At 47.1% G+C, this 15,463-nt stretch overlaps 1 protein-coding gene across 1 annotated transcript in view; it reads left to right on the forward strand.

The window, feature by feature from the left end:
• Nucleotides 1-15,463, forward strand: part of LOC119435930 (b(0,+)-type amino acid transporter 1-like) — a 144,862-nt gene that overhangs the window by 79,087 nt on the left and 50,312 nt on the right. The window contains 7 exon segments of the mRNA XM_037702632.2: nucleotides 495-596; nucleotides 4,639-4,914; nucleotides 7,759-7,884; nucleotides 10,115-10,214; nucleotides 10,448-10,492; nucleotides 10,630-10,753; nucleotides 14,094-14,197. Of these exon segments, the coding sequence (XP_037558560.1) occupies nucleotides 495-596; nucleotides 4,639-4,914; nucleotides 7,759-7,884; nucleotides 10,115-10,214; nucleotides 10,448-10,492; nucleotides 10,630-10,753; nucleotides 14,094-14,197 (877 nt within the window).

The raw sequence follows: 15,463 nt of genomic DNA on the forward strand, positions 1-15,463 counted from the left end.
AACTGAATAACAATCTTAATTTCGGGCCCTTATACTGTGTGCCCCACCTGATGCTAGCCAAACTGTAGAACGAAAAAAAAATATATTTCACAAAGACTGCGTGAAATATAATTATAAAACCTACTGTGTTCGGTCGTCAGAAGTATGACGACCGAACACCGCGTAGGTCTTAAGATCGTATGTTCACCGTGTTTTATTTATTTATTAATCTATTATTATATTATTATTATTATTATTATTATTATTATTATTATTATTATTATTATTATTGTTGTTGTTGTTGTTGTTGTTGTTGTTGTTGTTGTTAGCTGGGACACCCTATACTCTGGTGCTCACTCGTGGCTGTTGCAGACTCTCGAAATTGTTTGCCACAACCGCACCCACAAATTACTCGGAGAAGTGCACTATACACTACTTCTTCATGTTCTTTTTCTTTAATAATGACACGCACATCCCAATGTGAACGCGCCTGTGTTGGCGGCGGCTCCTTGCAGGTTCGGGCATCTTCGTGTCACCAAAGGGCGTGCTCGAGCGGTCCGGCTCCGTAGGGCTGAGCCTGATCGTGTGGGCAGGCTGCGGCGTCCTCTCCCTCTTCGGTGAGTGTCAGCCCTGATACGGCATGTGGCCTTCGAGGCCCCTTTCTATTAATCGAGAATTTTACGCTTTCTTTTAGGCACCACCACGAGCCTTTAGTGGCGCGAGGTCGATGGAAGGCATAGCTGCGGCCGGTATTTTGTAGCGATGCCTTATGACTTATTCTATACTAGTCTTATGATCCACCGCTCACGGCCGGCTGATCGCGTTGATAACGTGAGCGGACCGTCGCTCTGACCACTGACAAAGCGCGATAAGCGCGAAAACGCATTACCACCGGAAAGGTATCGCTACAAAATACCGGCCCTGCGCATGTACGCCGAACGCTCCGTTCAGAAAACAGTGTCAGCATATTACACAAAAATCTCGCCTTGTTTGCACCCGTCATTGGTAGAAACCACACGCACGGAATCCGGAAGCGGGCCACGCACAGCCAGTATATAGTTTACTTGTGGTTGCAATTTACCGTTGTAGAACACTGCCAATCGATCCTCCATCTTTACTTGTCACCTGTAGCTTTTCACTCCTCCATCACTGTACACATGGCGAGAGACGGTCATTTTAGCAAAATGCTCTTTTTTTCTTCTTTCTTTTCGTCTATCTTGGTGATCCAGCGACGTTTACTCACGTGGCCGCGTTAAATATCGCGCTCCTTGTGCGCAGCTGCCAGCCCCATCCGCAGGTGCGTCAGATAAGCGGCAAGCAGTAAATGGGAGCAGGCGGATCCATTTGCTCCCTCCGGGGCGATGTCTCGTCGGTTGATATCATCGTCGTGTGTCGGCCGTTGTATATAGTAGACAAGTAGTTGAACTCTCCTCCCAACGCGGACGCATGTCACGGCAGGCAGTCCACCTATATACATACCCTTCATATTCACTCAGTGCGAGCACGCTCATTCGTCCAGCAGCTTCGCTTCATTGTCCACCGCGCAGTTGCGATCACCCTTCGTCGAATGCTCTGATCTCGTGGCCATTTTTTGTAGGCACACCCTGTGTAGAAGACTAAACCAGGGACGCATGATCCTCCAGCTTTGTCCAAGGGGCGATCGAGGTGCACTGCCTGTGGAATCGCCTGAACCAATCTCGTCCCCCGTTTCTCATCTCGGTTATAATGGGTCTACTTGAAGGACTGCGAAAACTACCGACACTCCTTCGCTATACAGTGCGACAAAAGGACCGAATGGCTATAGCGAAGTGAAACTCCAGCTTCCGGTCCCTGTCAGGATTTTCTACGGTTTAGACGTTTTCTTTGTGTTTAGACATACGTGTTGGGAGAAACGTAAGTTCGAGGGATATTTTAGTGGGGCAATGAGCCACGCCTTACGTGACTTCGCTTGACTTTAGCTGTGAACAGAAGTTAGTTGATTTATTAATTTCTCGTAATTAATTATAGATGCGTATCATTAAAATATAGAAAGCGAGAATAAAAATTATTCGTTCTTGTATACATGTCGGCTGCTTCCGGTGTCAGGTCATCGACGACATGGCTAGGTGCACGCTATACAGAAGGACTGCATGCCTCAATGCTTTTATGCAATAGCGGTGGAAAACCGCAGCCACTAGTTTGCGGTTTTCATCACATTTGCCGAGTATGCTGCCAGTGAACGGCTATAACAGACGGTATCAATCTACTGCGACGAAAGCCTGGTTACAGCTGAACGGAAAGTACCCCGGAAGACTACACGCATAACTTTATACGGGCGACATTCTTCGCTTGTCTAGCTCAAACGACTTCAACTGAGTTAATAATGAACTTAATCGCTAGCAAAACATTACTCGATGCATCGAAAAGTTATGCAATAAATCCCGCATACCCCGACACGCCGTCTTTCATGCTATACACATGCAATCAGGCAAGCAAGAACTGCAAACTGCTTCCCAACCCTTACTGAGGACAGCTGTACGTGCACAATTCGCTCTCTGTAAGCGCAGGGATCTCGTGGTTTTCACGGACTTTCACAAATCCAGGAGACACGCGCCTCGCGAAGGGCTGCTGCATAGGCAAGTAGTACGTCGTGCTTCGGCTGCAGCGAAGTGCTGTCGTCGGAGCGTGCTTTCCCGCGCACAGCCGCCCTGGCCGAGATGGAGTTATGTCCGCGGCGGCCTCGTGGGCTTCTTCAGCGCCTGGTCGCACACGGTGGTGCTTGAGTCCCGCGGCGCTGGCGTTGAGCGCGCTTTCGACCGCGCTGTACGGCCTCGAGGCGGCGCACCAGCTGCGGGGCCGCTAAAACCCCTATATTTATAAAAGTAGCGCCATCCACTTCCCTCCTCCTCCGTTCCACTATCGCGCTCGGCGCGACCAGCGCGATCGAGGCGGGATATCGACAGTGGCGCCGCCTGCGTCGGGCCTGCCGTGGCAGACGACAGCTAACGCGCTACCAGAGGAAATCCGAGGAAAACTTCGATCGCGCCCTGCGGAGACGTTTTTGAGGCGCGATTTTGCTTCGTCAGTCAGTAACTGGTCTTAATAATGCCGTTTTGGAAGTAGCAACGCGACGATGCGAGACGGCGCAAATATCAAGTGTGCAGCAAGCGTTTGCGCACGCCGGATGGTAAACAAAAAAAGCCTTTTGCCCTCGCCTTGTCGGTTGTGGCAACTTAAGGCGCAGCAGCATGCCATCACAACGAAGTTCTTGTCCCTAACACGTTTGATCCGTTTGTGCGTACACCACTTTCGTCGCAGAGGCCCGAGAATGGCAGTCGGAGCGCGCTGGAAAGAAAAAAATATACAAAAGCGCGACGCGAACTTCCACGTGACACGGATTGGCCAGTGGGGGAGCGGAGGAGGCTGGGGCGACAGGAGGCGGCTAAGAGAGGGCGAGGAGGAAGCGCCGGGGTGAGCGCGGTGGCGGCAAGATCTAAGAATGGCGCTACTTTTATAAATATGGGGGTTTTAGGGGCCGCGCCGCCTGCGCCCCGGACCCGACCCTCGTTCGCCTCGCGGCGGTGGCTGCAGTCGGTACGTCGTGGTGGCCATTCTACACGCGCCGCTTTCCACTCGGTTCTTCTTTTCCCTTCGTTTCGATCCCTTCCACATCCTTCGTAACTTTCCTCCAGGTTATGGTTTTTGTTCCTCCCCTCTTAGCCCTGTGATTCAGTTGGTCCCTTTTCGCTGTGTTTGTTTTCCTGGTTCTCAGTTTTCGCACCAGGCCACGGTGCTTTAGCATCAGTTCGCCCACTTTTAAATGAGCTGAGAGAACGAGCGGACGATTTGCTACCAGCACGGCGCAGCTCTGTGGCCCGCGTGGCTGTCTGTGAGAGTCCTCTGGAGCAACAAATGCGGTTCCCCTCCTCAGCACTCGTGGATGGGAGCCGCATCGGCAAAGACAGTCAGTCGAAACTTTATCCCAAAAGCGTCTCAACTCGCCTATGACGACCGCCCCCTTCCGTTTGTTCTCCCCTTATACTTGGGCTTACTTTTCACCTGTTCTATTTTCTTTCTTTCGTTCTTCTTTTATTATTTGCACACCACATCGTATACGCGACGGATACTCACTTCACCAAGTGCATCTATAGCTAGAGCGTGAAGACCTCATGCTGCCGGGAAAGCTATATACGCCAATGTATGGTCACATACTGCATAAAGTATAAGTGGTGCGGCCGCGAGTTCACACGCTAAAATGCGAAATAAAAGAGGGAAGTGTTGGTTCTGGGCACGATGTATACACCTTCACTGATACTTACAGACTCGTGTATACTCATTTTGACTACGCTCATGGCACGCAGTTTTGTATAGCTATGCCTTCAAAGCGCCACAACATGTGCTGCAGCTTATCCGCAAAACAGAGTATACATATTGTGCGTATCACCGCATGTAGGATAAAACAGTCAAGCCGCACTCGCAACTATAGCTATGAATGTAAAAATTCGGCGCGTACGTGTCTTAGGGTTTAATATTCTAAGATCCGTACCCCATAAACCTGCCGCACGGTATATCGTATATACATGCTTGCGCACAGAGCTGCCGCCGCGAAAGACTCGGCAAGGTGGTGGTGTATCTGACGCGTGTGCGTATAATAGACGAGGAAGCGTTGCACGACAACAGGTGCGCTGTCGCTGGCCGAGCTGGGCACCATGATCCACAAGTCCGGCGGCGACTTCATCTACATCCTGACGGCGTTCGCGGGTGACCCTCCGGCGCGCGGTGGCATCAAGCCCGTGCCGGCCTTCCTGCACGCCTGGACCACGGTGCTGCTGCTCAAACCGGCTGGCCTGGGCATTATGGCGCTCAGCTTCGCTAAGTACATCGTGCAGCCAGCCTTCCCCGAGTGCGGAGACACGCCGCCCGTGCCTACCAAGATGATCGCCGCCGGATGCATCTGTGAGCACACTGCGCAGCCATAGTGAACTGAGATGAGGCTGCTGCCATCATTCTCTCTATCCTCCTGCGCCCTTGCAGAGTCTGTCCGCAAAGCTCTCACACTTTTTGGACGCCAATGTACCGCGCGGCGAGTGTTCGCTCTGTTTTGCAACATATGCCAGGTTTGTTTACACGCCAGGTTCCGCGGACCATTCATGCACCCCAACAGAACGCGTGCCAGGAGGTGCGTATGGCCGCGACTTTCTATAATGGTGGCTATAGTGGACTGCTAGAAACTTCACTCAGTGCAGGCCTGTACATGGCTGGTACATAACCAGGTTAAGCGCATTCAAGTCACTCTACCCGCCGTGGTGGCGCATATATATATATATATATATATATATATATATATATATATATATATATATAAGGCTATTGTTCGTTTTCGGGTTTTATATATATTTTTTAATTCGCAGGCCAAAAATCGGGCGCTATTTTTTAAGCTGATAATCGGGGAGCAATCGGGTTTTTTTTTGTGGAACCATTCCAAAATTCGTGTTTTTTCGGGTTAAATTTACAAATTTACTAAATAATGCATTACTTTCATTTTTTTTTTTCAGCGGAGAGTATCACGAACTTCTTAACGCTCCCACGTTAAATCTAGGGATCTGTTTGAAGCTGGTAATCGGGGGGACGTCAGGGTTTTCTCCAGCGTTGGTTTTGGAAATTAATAAGTAATAACGGCAGTATAAAGATAATTCATAACTTCTAGGAAATTAAACATTTTATTCACGAAAAGCTGGTCATCACATCCTTGTTAACATACATTATTATCTGCTTGCGCAGCATGTCGGTCTCCATCCGAGACCTGTCAGACCTTTGAACGTATCTCAGCTGAGAGAAAGTTCTCTCGACATCACAGCTTCCATTAGCTACGCACAACTATGTCAGTGCAGCATTTGCCAGCCTGGGGTCTATAGCGAGCGGTAGAGTCATGCTAATACTCAATGAGTTTGACAGCTGTGTTAGTGGGGCTTGCTTCCATCAAGTACTGGTTAAACAAGTCGTGAAGCGAATCCACGTCGTCGGTCTCGGAAATGAAGAGAGGTCAGTAGTTAATAGGTTCGTATGTGGTTTTGAAGTTCGGGGAGAAATCGGCTTTAACCCGATTCTTCTGAAACATGTTCGGGGTGAAAAATCGGGTAAAATAGGGTTTTACCCGAAGACGAACAACCCTACGTATGTAGTGTCTTTGGTGTTGCGCTTCTAAGCCCGAGGGGGCGGGATCGAATCCCGGCTGCGGCGGCCGCATTTCGATGGGGACGAAATGCGAAAATGCCCTGTACAGTGCATTGGGCGCACGTCAAAGAAGCCCAGGTGGTCAAAATTAATCCGGAGTCCCCCACTACGGCGTGCCTCATAAGCATATCGTGGTTTTGGCACATAAAATCGAGCATTTCATTTTATAATAAATTAAGTAACTCGAATGTCACATCTGGCAGCCTGCTTTAATGAACTTCAAACTACACGCGTGATGAAAATTGAGCAGTCCATTCTTTGACTGAACCGGCGACGCACACACATACACACAATTAAAAAAAAAATGTCCTAGTAAAGGCATTTAGTTGCAGCTTTTAATGTCTAGAAACAACAACAAACAAGATGAACGTCAATGCACATTTCCTTTTAGTATAATGCTCGTCACAGTTTGCCCACAGTCATCCAAAAGCAGCACATTTTAGGATTTGCATCATGAGGTGTGCTTTTGATGACTCTTCACGGAGAGACGGCTGGACAAGAAGCTGTGCCGATAGACGAAGTGGTTTATATCGCACTCTTTTCGTTCGCAGCTGCGTGCTGAATGTGTAGCTAGGGCTAATCACCTGCGTGCTTCGTAGCGCAGACGTGGACGAACGTCCCCGCGTGCGTAGGTCTTCTCTTTTTCTTGTTTTAATGAAACGCTTTACAGCGCGTTTAAAAAAGAGAGCCTAATGTAGATTTGAGTGTGAACACCAAATTGTTAGAATAATCTCATACTTCTGAATATAGGTGTCTTAAGTAGAAATCGTTAGTGAAAAATTAGTTGCGCCGCCGGCTTATCCGTCGGTTTGTTCGCAGCGCACACACTTCACACGCACGTGCGCTCACATTTACCCCATGCTTGTTTCCTTGCTTTTTTCCCCCACCTTATGTTCTTTCAAGTGTTACGTTTCCTTATTGTGTGTATTATTCTTGTATTCTTTTTATTCTTGTCCAACATTGCATATTGGGGTGTTTGGGGTGTTTTGTTTATTGTTCAGTTGAGAAAATTCGCCAAACGGAGAACATTTTAAACGTTCTTAGAATTCACTATTCAACGCATGAGGCTGAGCACTCGTATAGGCAGCTCCTCAAGTGTTGATTGCCCGTGCGGTCATACAGGCAACAGCAATATATGTAAGGCTGCTGCCACGATTCGCGCGTTTGCTCCAGAGGATGCCCGGTAGAGCCACTAGCAGCACTAAATTTAAGCAGGGACTAAGTGGTTTGCAGCTGCCATTCTCTTTGCCTCTGCTAGTAAGGGAACAGAGGAGCCTAGTGTCGCGGAACGCTATAAAAAATTCGTGACTAAAGTGAAAGAAAGTGAGCGCACCCACCGTCTTGCGCAGAAAATATAGAAAGGACTTGTCTCACACCCCTGTGTGCGTTGTCGCTGTAACTGCTAGGATAGCAGGAGCCCCGACCCTTTAATCTGTCCCTGCTGTGCTGTTGGGTGATGGTGCGGCTGGCTCCGAGCCCATGCACGAAACACGAATGCGGGCATCTGCCTACGGGCAACGGTAGCGTTCTAACTAACCACTGTGTATCATGTGCCACCTCATATAGGCCTGGTGACGTTCGTCAACTGCTACAGCGTCAAATTGGCTACTCGGATACAGAATATCTTCACCGTCACCAAGCTCGTGGCCGTGGCGGTCATCATCATCGCGGGAATGGTCATGATAGGCAAAGGTGCGTGGCCCTATATACAACAATTATTGGCGCACACTGTGACATGTATCTGGGTCTCAACATCGATTCAGGAGCACTTTCCCTGTTTTGCTGTTGAGAAATGTTGCGCTTGCCGCCAATAGTGATGTCGTCTCGATCTTGCTATAACGCCTGTCGACGGGCTGTCCCGCAATGTCATGAAAGAAGAATTAGGTACGAAATGTCAGGGTTCGTTTTCACAAAAGATCGTGATATTGCACAATCATAAGTAGGGATGCGTCTAAAGTTGACGCTCAACACTTACGATTTAACGAACGGCGCGCTTCTTAATGAGGGGATCGAATTCACAAAGCTTTTTTTTTATCCGCTATCGCTAATATCTCCGCTATCACAGTTGGCTGCGGGTGCCTCTTGCCAAGCATACAGGAATTGCATTATGAATGCACAGGCCTCGTTTCGCAGCAGGTAAAATTGACCATTACAGTGGTCAATTTTACCTTGGGAAACTTGGGTCGGGATAATGTAGCGATTCTATTTCAATGCTATTCCGTCAGTGGTCCGAGCGGCACCTCGCCTACGTTATCACCGAGATCTGCCAGTCGTGAACGGTTGATGATAAGAAAGGAATGTAATCGTGCGAAAGGAATCTTCACATTATATACCGGCCGTGATTTTATTTTACTTATTTATATATTTCAACATGCTGCAGTCCCGAAGCACTATCGCAGCAGTGGGGAGTACAAGATAAAATGTAAAGAAAAAAAAAAAAACTTTGGTTCAAGATGTAGGAAACCTAAAGTAGCAGGACGCGCATTTCGACCTCTATTGAAATGCAAGGTTTATTATGCGCTATACACTTTGTTGTTCTTCAGTTAATGAAATTTTTAAAAGTTGGCGACGATCAAGTAAAAAGCATCAGCATATACGCCCCGATGGTGTACAGGCCACGAGAAACAGCGGCATGCGCGACTCACCAACGTGCGTCCGTGAGAAGAAACGAGAGCGCACCACGTCGCCATCAAATCTGTACTTAGAGAGAGTGCCACAAAGGATACGCGGTAAAGTAAACATATAGTATAAATAAGGAGAGTTCAAACGTACGGTGGGCTCGCGCCAACGCAAATGCCTTCAAGATTTTGCTTTAGGTCATTAGTTTGTCGAAATGATATAAAATATGATTTGAGGAAATACTATTTAGCGTACAAACTTACGCACACATGAAGCATGTTTCTTGCACTGAGTTCTACAAGACACCAAATCAAATTGGTTGTGTAACTTGGTGAAACAGACCTCTCATTCTGTACTCGCCGCGCATTCTTAATAGCAGTGTACAGCCGACTGACTGCTCTTTTAACAGATTATATTTCGGGACAATTTTCTTTGTTGACCATACAGAGTTAGTTCTCTAAAAGCGTTTGTTTGGCTTCGTTTTATACGCTTCTGGACGTAGTAAGCGGCTGAATTTGGTCTCTCCATGCGTGGAGGCTCGATACATCAAAAACGAAAACCCCGAAAAATGCTTAGAACGAGAAGAGTCCGAGGGTCTCAATTTTTTGTTGGTCACAGCCATGCGGAGCGGCACCTGCGGCACGTATAATTAGCTTCAAGTCCATTCGATTCGACTACACTTTCTGTTCACGAGGTGCCGCCCTTCGCTACCAGTTCAACATGGCGGTGCCTGCACGTCGCCATTCGTTCTCACTCAGTGCAGGCTTCGTGCAGTTCACAGCATTTCCTGCACTCGTAAGAAAGGTGTAGTGCAACAGGTGCCGTGCTGGTTCCGCACGAGCAAGAAATGGCACTGAACTGGCGGCAACTACAGTTCCCGAAGTGCACGGTGAATCTAATGGACCTGAAACTTGTCAACTTTCATTTCCACTGACGTTATCGTTTCTACATTTCAATTAAACGTAACAATTAATTTCCCCCGCGCTCTCTTCTGCTTTACTGTCTGTTTCTTCGTATGGCTGCGAATGCTTAGATGACCGACTAAAATATTTCTGGCTTGCTTGCCTGATCCGGAATTACGCGATATGCGAACTTGAATGTATGCGCGATATTATGTCAGTAAAGAAAAGTGAGGGTGGAGGCGAAGGCGGTTTCAAGAACCTAAACGGCGCCCCTCCTTAACCTTTACCGCCCAATCAGAGTAAGTATTGTCGAGATCGAGGACAAGACGGTCTGTCTATTGCGCGATGGCAGGGTGTCACAAATGCAGCTCCTGATTTTCGCACACCTTTCCGCTGCGCAGGCCACACGCAGTACCTGGCCACCGGTTTTCAAGGGACTACCTCCTCGGTGTCTGACGTTGCCACTGCCTTTTACTCCGGACTGTGGGCTTACGACGGATGGTCTGGACAGTTTTGGCCATTTAGTGGTAGGCTTAGGCGCTAGGCTTTTGCGCATGCTCACAAAACAAGCGTCGCTTGAGTAGAAACCGCTGACGCATAACGTGAAGAGAAATGTGCCGGTAGGAAAGATAATAGGAAACTGCATTAAGTATAAGACTGCCCTACTCAAAAAAAGAGAAAAAAAGAGGAAAACGAGAATCTCGATGACTAATATCGTTGTTTTGATGTTCCAGGAATAACTTGAACTACATTACGGAAGAGTTGATCAACCCTTACGTGTAAGTGCCAAAATGTTTTAACTTTGGCAATTGCCTTAGTGAAAGATGGAAAAATGTAGCGGACGAACTGCGCAAACGAGATGAAATTCAGTTGGCTATAGTGAAGAGTTCCCGTGGTTCCCCTGTGTGGTTTGCAGAAACCTGCCCCGCTCCATCCTGATCGGGATTCCCCTGGTGACTCTCTGCTACGTTCTCATCAACGTGTCCTACATGAGCGTCATGTCTGCCACAGAACTGCTCGCTTCCGAAGCCGTCGCTGTGGTACGGATTTTTTTCTTTGCTCCTTGAAACTCGTTCGGCATCTCCGCAAAATATGCGAAACACTCCATCGACCCGAAAGCGAGTGCGTTGCAGGTCGGTCGACTCGCCCTGATGTTTCTTGGGAGCTGACCATGTGGTTAATGAATTCCATGAAACTGACGATCTAACCGATGTTGAAGATGTGATGCCAAAGTCTGATTTGCAATTCGATAGAGCTGGTAGATATACCGGGTGTTTTTCGTTTTTTTTTTTTTTTAGATGTACCAAATTTTTAAAGATCGCCTGTGTCAGATAGCGCAATTCTAATCCTTGATCTAAATTACTCGATGAGGAGGCCATTACTTCTACGAGAAATCAAAATGCCTAATTGAATAATTAACATAATTACCCTAACTAACTTTTTATTTAATTATTTTACGGCACGTATATAAATCTACGAATTATAGCCGGTGAGTTAGCAAGGCGTACCCACTTGGAACGAACTCTCTGGACTGCACCAGTTTCGACATATTAATTTTTAAAGTGTCCGACGAAGTGCATTGGCGCTCCAGTTACTTCTTTTCAGAAAACTCTGTTCCGTGCATTGAAGCACAAAAGTATCTCGAACACCAATGCATTTCGTCAGACACTATGAAAATTAATATCTCAAAACTGGTCCAGTCCAGAGAGTTCGTTCCAAGTGGATACGCCTTGCTAATTCACCGGCTATAATGCGTAGATTTATATATGTACCGTAAAATAATTAAATGAAAAGTTTGTTAGGGTAATTATGTTAATTATTCAATTAGGCATTTTGATTTCTCGTAGAAGTAATGGCCTCCTCATCGAGTAATTTATATCAAGGATCAGAATTGTGCTATCTGACCCAGGCGATCTTTAAAAATTTGGTGCATCTAAAAAAAAAAAACGAAAAAAAAAACCGCCCTGTATAAGGCCATGCACCTTGCCTCTATCTATACACCTGTCAGCCGAGATAGAGTTTATAATCTTTAAGGATAAGAAAGGCAGAAAGGTCGGCCTGAAGTATACATTCCTCTGCCAGCGCTGGGGGAAGGGGAAGAAAGTGGGACAGGATGAGTGACGATGACGACAGAGGGAAAAGGCCAAACACATAATCACATAGTCTAGAGCCCATGCTCGTACTTTTTAAAAAGTCGTGTAAAAAAAGGCCTGGACAACCCGAAAACTAGATTTAAAGCTGCGCCAAAGGCCCAATGTAACGCCGGTTTTGTACAATATACAGATTTCTTCGAGAACTTTTGTTTGGAAATAAGCCCACAAAGGTTAGTCGAATTGCTTCATTACAGATGAATTATCTGCCCAGGCAGACATCATTTGCAAGAAAAACTATTCATTGGCTAATAAAGTAATTGCATTAATTAACTTCTTATAGTTACCGATCTTACAGCACATGTTTATATTGGAAAGTGAAAGGAAATCGTCACAAAGGTGTGTTTCTAAATTTCAAAATGAGCATGTTGACCGAAATAACTGGCGTCAAATTATTCGTTCAGTTCGCCTGATTACGCACGCAGTACTGCGAAGCGCGGCTCGCAGTGTGACCACCCTAGCTGTGACGCGGCGTAAACCGAAGCTTGGCTGTACGGCGCGATGAAGTGGTCCGTCTGGTGCCTGCTGGTGAAGTGACTATGTATCCATTCAGGAGAGGCGCACAGCGCCAATCGGAGTGAGATGGTCGGAAGAGGGGAACTGCGACGGCCAGCTTCATTTTACGCCACGCTTTTACGTGACATAGGGATTAGACAGAGAGCCGCGCTTCGCGGTGCTACATGCGTAAGCAGGTAAATGTGATAAATTATTTGATGCCAGTTATTTCAGTCTACGTGGCCATATCGAATTGTAGAAAAACGGAACTGGACTTTTATGACGATTCCCTTTAACTTTCCGATATGAACAAGCGCCGTAAAGTTAGTACAGTAACTAGGAAGTTAATGCAATTAGTTGAATTAGTTAATGGAGCGATTTTTTTGTGCAAATGATATCCGCCTGGACAGATAATTAATGTGTAGTTCGAGTAACATTTATACATTTTTTTTCTTTACGTCCTTTAAGTCCACGTGGTAGCACCTTTGATTTTTGTACCCAACTCCTGCGATAACCCTCTTATGGTTGCGCAGTATGTATAAATAAATAAATAAATAAATAAATAAATAAATAATAAATAAATAAATAAATAAATAAATAAATAAATAAATAAAGTAAAAAAGAGCAAAGAAAAGAAAGCACTGCATATATTGGCATACATGCTGTGAGGGGTGAAAATAGATGAAGCAGGGCATGCGTTTACGTGTCGCAGAGAGACCGAGACAGAAAGCATCTCTGAGCTCATCGGCCTGTGTATGCGCGATGCGCGTGGCTGAATGCTGCATCCTTCGCACGTCGAACCTGTACATCTGGGCGCGCTTCAGCGCCGTCGCGTGACGTGACACGTACGAGTTCGCGAACGTCTTTGTTTTACTTCTTTCCTCCCGTAATCATTATAACTGACGCTGCGAACACAGCGGCATGGAGTGCATATACCGTGGTCATTTCGCTGCTAAGCAGGTTGTTATGAAAACGGAAATGGTTATGCAGGCGCCACAAGACCAGTCGCGTTCCGCATGAGCGAACCTGGTAGCGGCACTCGGTGTACGAGGGTCGCAGATCAGCGCAAACAAAGGGGGATTGTGCTCCGCGTGTGCACGTGATGACGCATCTGAGCTGCACGTGTCAGCCTCGTCCGACAGTGACGCTGCTACAAGCGATGTATCGCTGGGGTGAATCAAGACCCGCAAACCACAAACGTCACCGGTGAGCAGTAGTTGGACCGACCCAGCACAATGCTCCTTAGCCCGGGTGGGCTGTCACGAACCGGCGTATTCAGCATGACGCGACTTTTCTTGGCCACTCGTTCTGTACATTCTTATTCCTCACAACTAACGTGCCATCTCTCAACCCTTCAGGCATCGAACTTGTACCTCAAATTATTAGGCCAGCTAGAGCAACCGTTATAACCAAAGCGGCAGATATTTACGTTCGCGCGCCATGAATCAACTCGCGCTGCGCGCCACGTTGACTGTATACTGAGTACGTTCACCACGCCTGCACTTCCAAAGTAGCGAACGCAGGAGAACCATGAACGCGTTCTGAACCTGCCTTGCACGAAGTGAAATCGAAGAACGCGGTGCAGGCGACGCACACTGCACTGTCAACTCGAGGCGAAAAGTGCTGCACTCCCTGAACTAGTGCAGAAAGTGCAGCCAAATCGAAGAGACCTGTCGCGTAGACGCGTTTGCGCGAGAGCTGTCCTTGACGGACGCGTCGTGTGTCTCCCGTGCAGCGGTTCGGCAACCACGTGCTGGGGCCAGCGGCAGTGCTCATCTCGCTCTTCGTCGCCGCCTCCACGTTCGGCTCTGGCAATGGCACCACCTTCACCACGGCCAGGTGAGTTATCTAATGCAGCATGGAGCACCTTAATTGGCACTGGTTTGTTCTCAAAGACATGTCACGTGGGCAGCACGTGGTCCACGATGCCCTTGTGGGCGACCCGCGCAGACGTGCCCAGCACTCCGTTCCCGTCGTACCGCGTTTTTTGCGTGCGTAACCCGGCCTTGTACACAACTCACACTCCCAATTACAACCATTGGAAAGAACCAAGAAAAAAAAAATATAAAGAAAACAAAAAAGTCGCAGTTTCGCCCGAAAGGCGAAGCATTGATTGCGATAACAAATTATTAGACAGCTATACGAAGTATACCTGATAGTTTTATCAGCTGCATAAACTCCGGTAAACATTTGCTTCTTAACGAAATTAATAAGCACGTTGTCACGCGCGCACACGAATGCATTTCACTCGATGACCGCGGACAATCGCTGTCGGAACGCTGGCGTGATGAGTTCCCTTCAAATTCCCGTTCGGGCTGCCTCTCGCTTCAATGCAAACTTGGCGCGCGAGAACGCAGCGCATGCGAAACCATCTCGAGCAGCCTTCGAACCCGCCGCAGATCAGCTCCCGCGTGCGCCCTATCACTACTTCACTAACAAAAATTCACTAATAAAGTTTTAAACTGATTACCTAATGGCCCACATTGCAATTTACAAATTCTAGCCGTGGAGGTTGCAAGGCGGAACCACTTGGAACGAATTCTCAGGATGACACCAGTTTCGAGATATTAATTCCCGAACTTTGCGGAGAAATGCATTGGCGTTCTAGTTACTTTTGTGCGTCAATGCATAAAACTTCGTTTTGTTAAGAAAGTAACTGGAACACCAGTGCATTTCCCCGCAAAGTTCGGGAATTAATATCTCGAAACTGATGTCATCCTGAGAATTCGTTCCAAGTGGATCCGCCTTGCGAACTCCACGGTTAGAATTTCTGAATTGCAATATGGGTCATAAGGTAATTAGTTAAAAACTTAATTAGTTAATTTTGATAATTAGTTGATAATGCATTTCAATTTTTGGTACAAGTAATGTCCACCTCTTCTCTGCAGACCAGCTAGCTCATGAACTAGAATCGTGCTATCTGCCACAGGCAACCTTTAAAAAAAAAAAAAATCTGTGCCATTCCACTCTGTGATGGTGGATGACCAGCGGAGCTGTATATATATGGTGATAATTAGAGTATATTGATTTAAATAAAGACACATACCACATGGATTGCCATTTTCTACCGTCTTTACTATTTTGTCACTAAAGTGACTATAGCTT

Source organism: Dermacentor silvarum, chromosome 1, assembly GCF_013339745.2.
Source record: "Dermacentor silvarum isolate Dsil-2018 chromosome 1, BIME_Dsil_1.4, whole genome shotgun sequence".
Taxonomy (NCBI): Eukaryota; Metazoa; Arthropoda; class Arachnida; order Ixodida; family Ixodidae; genus Dermacentor; species Dermacentor silvarum.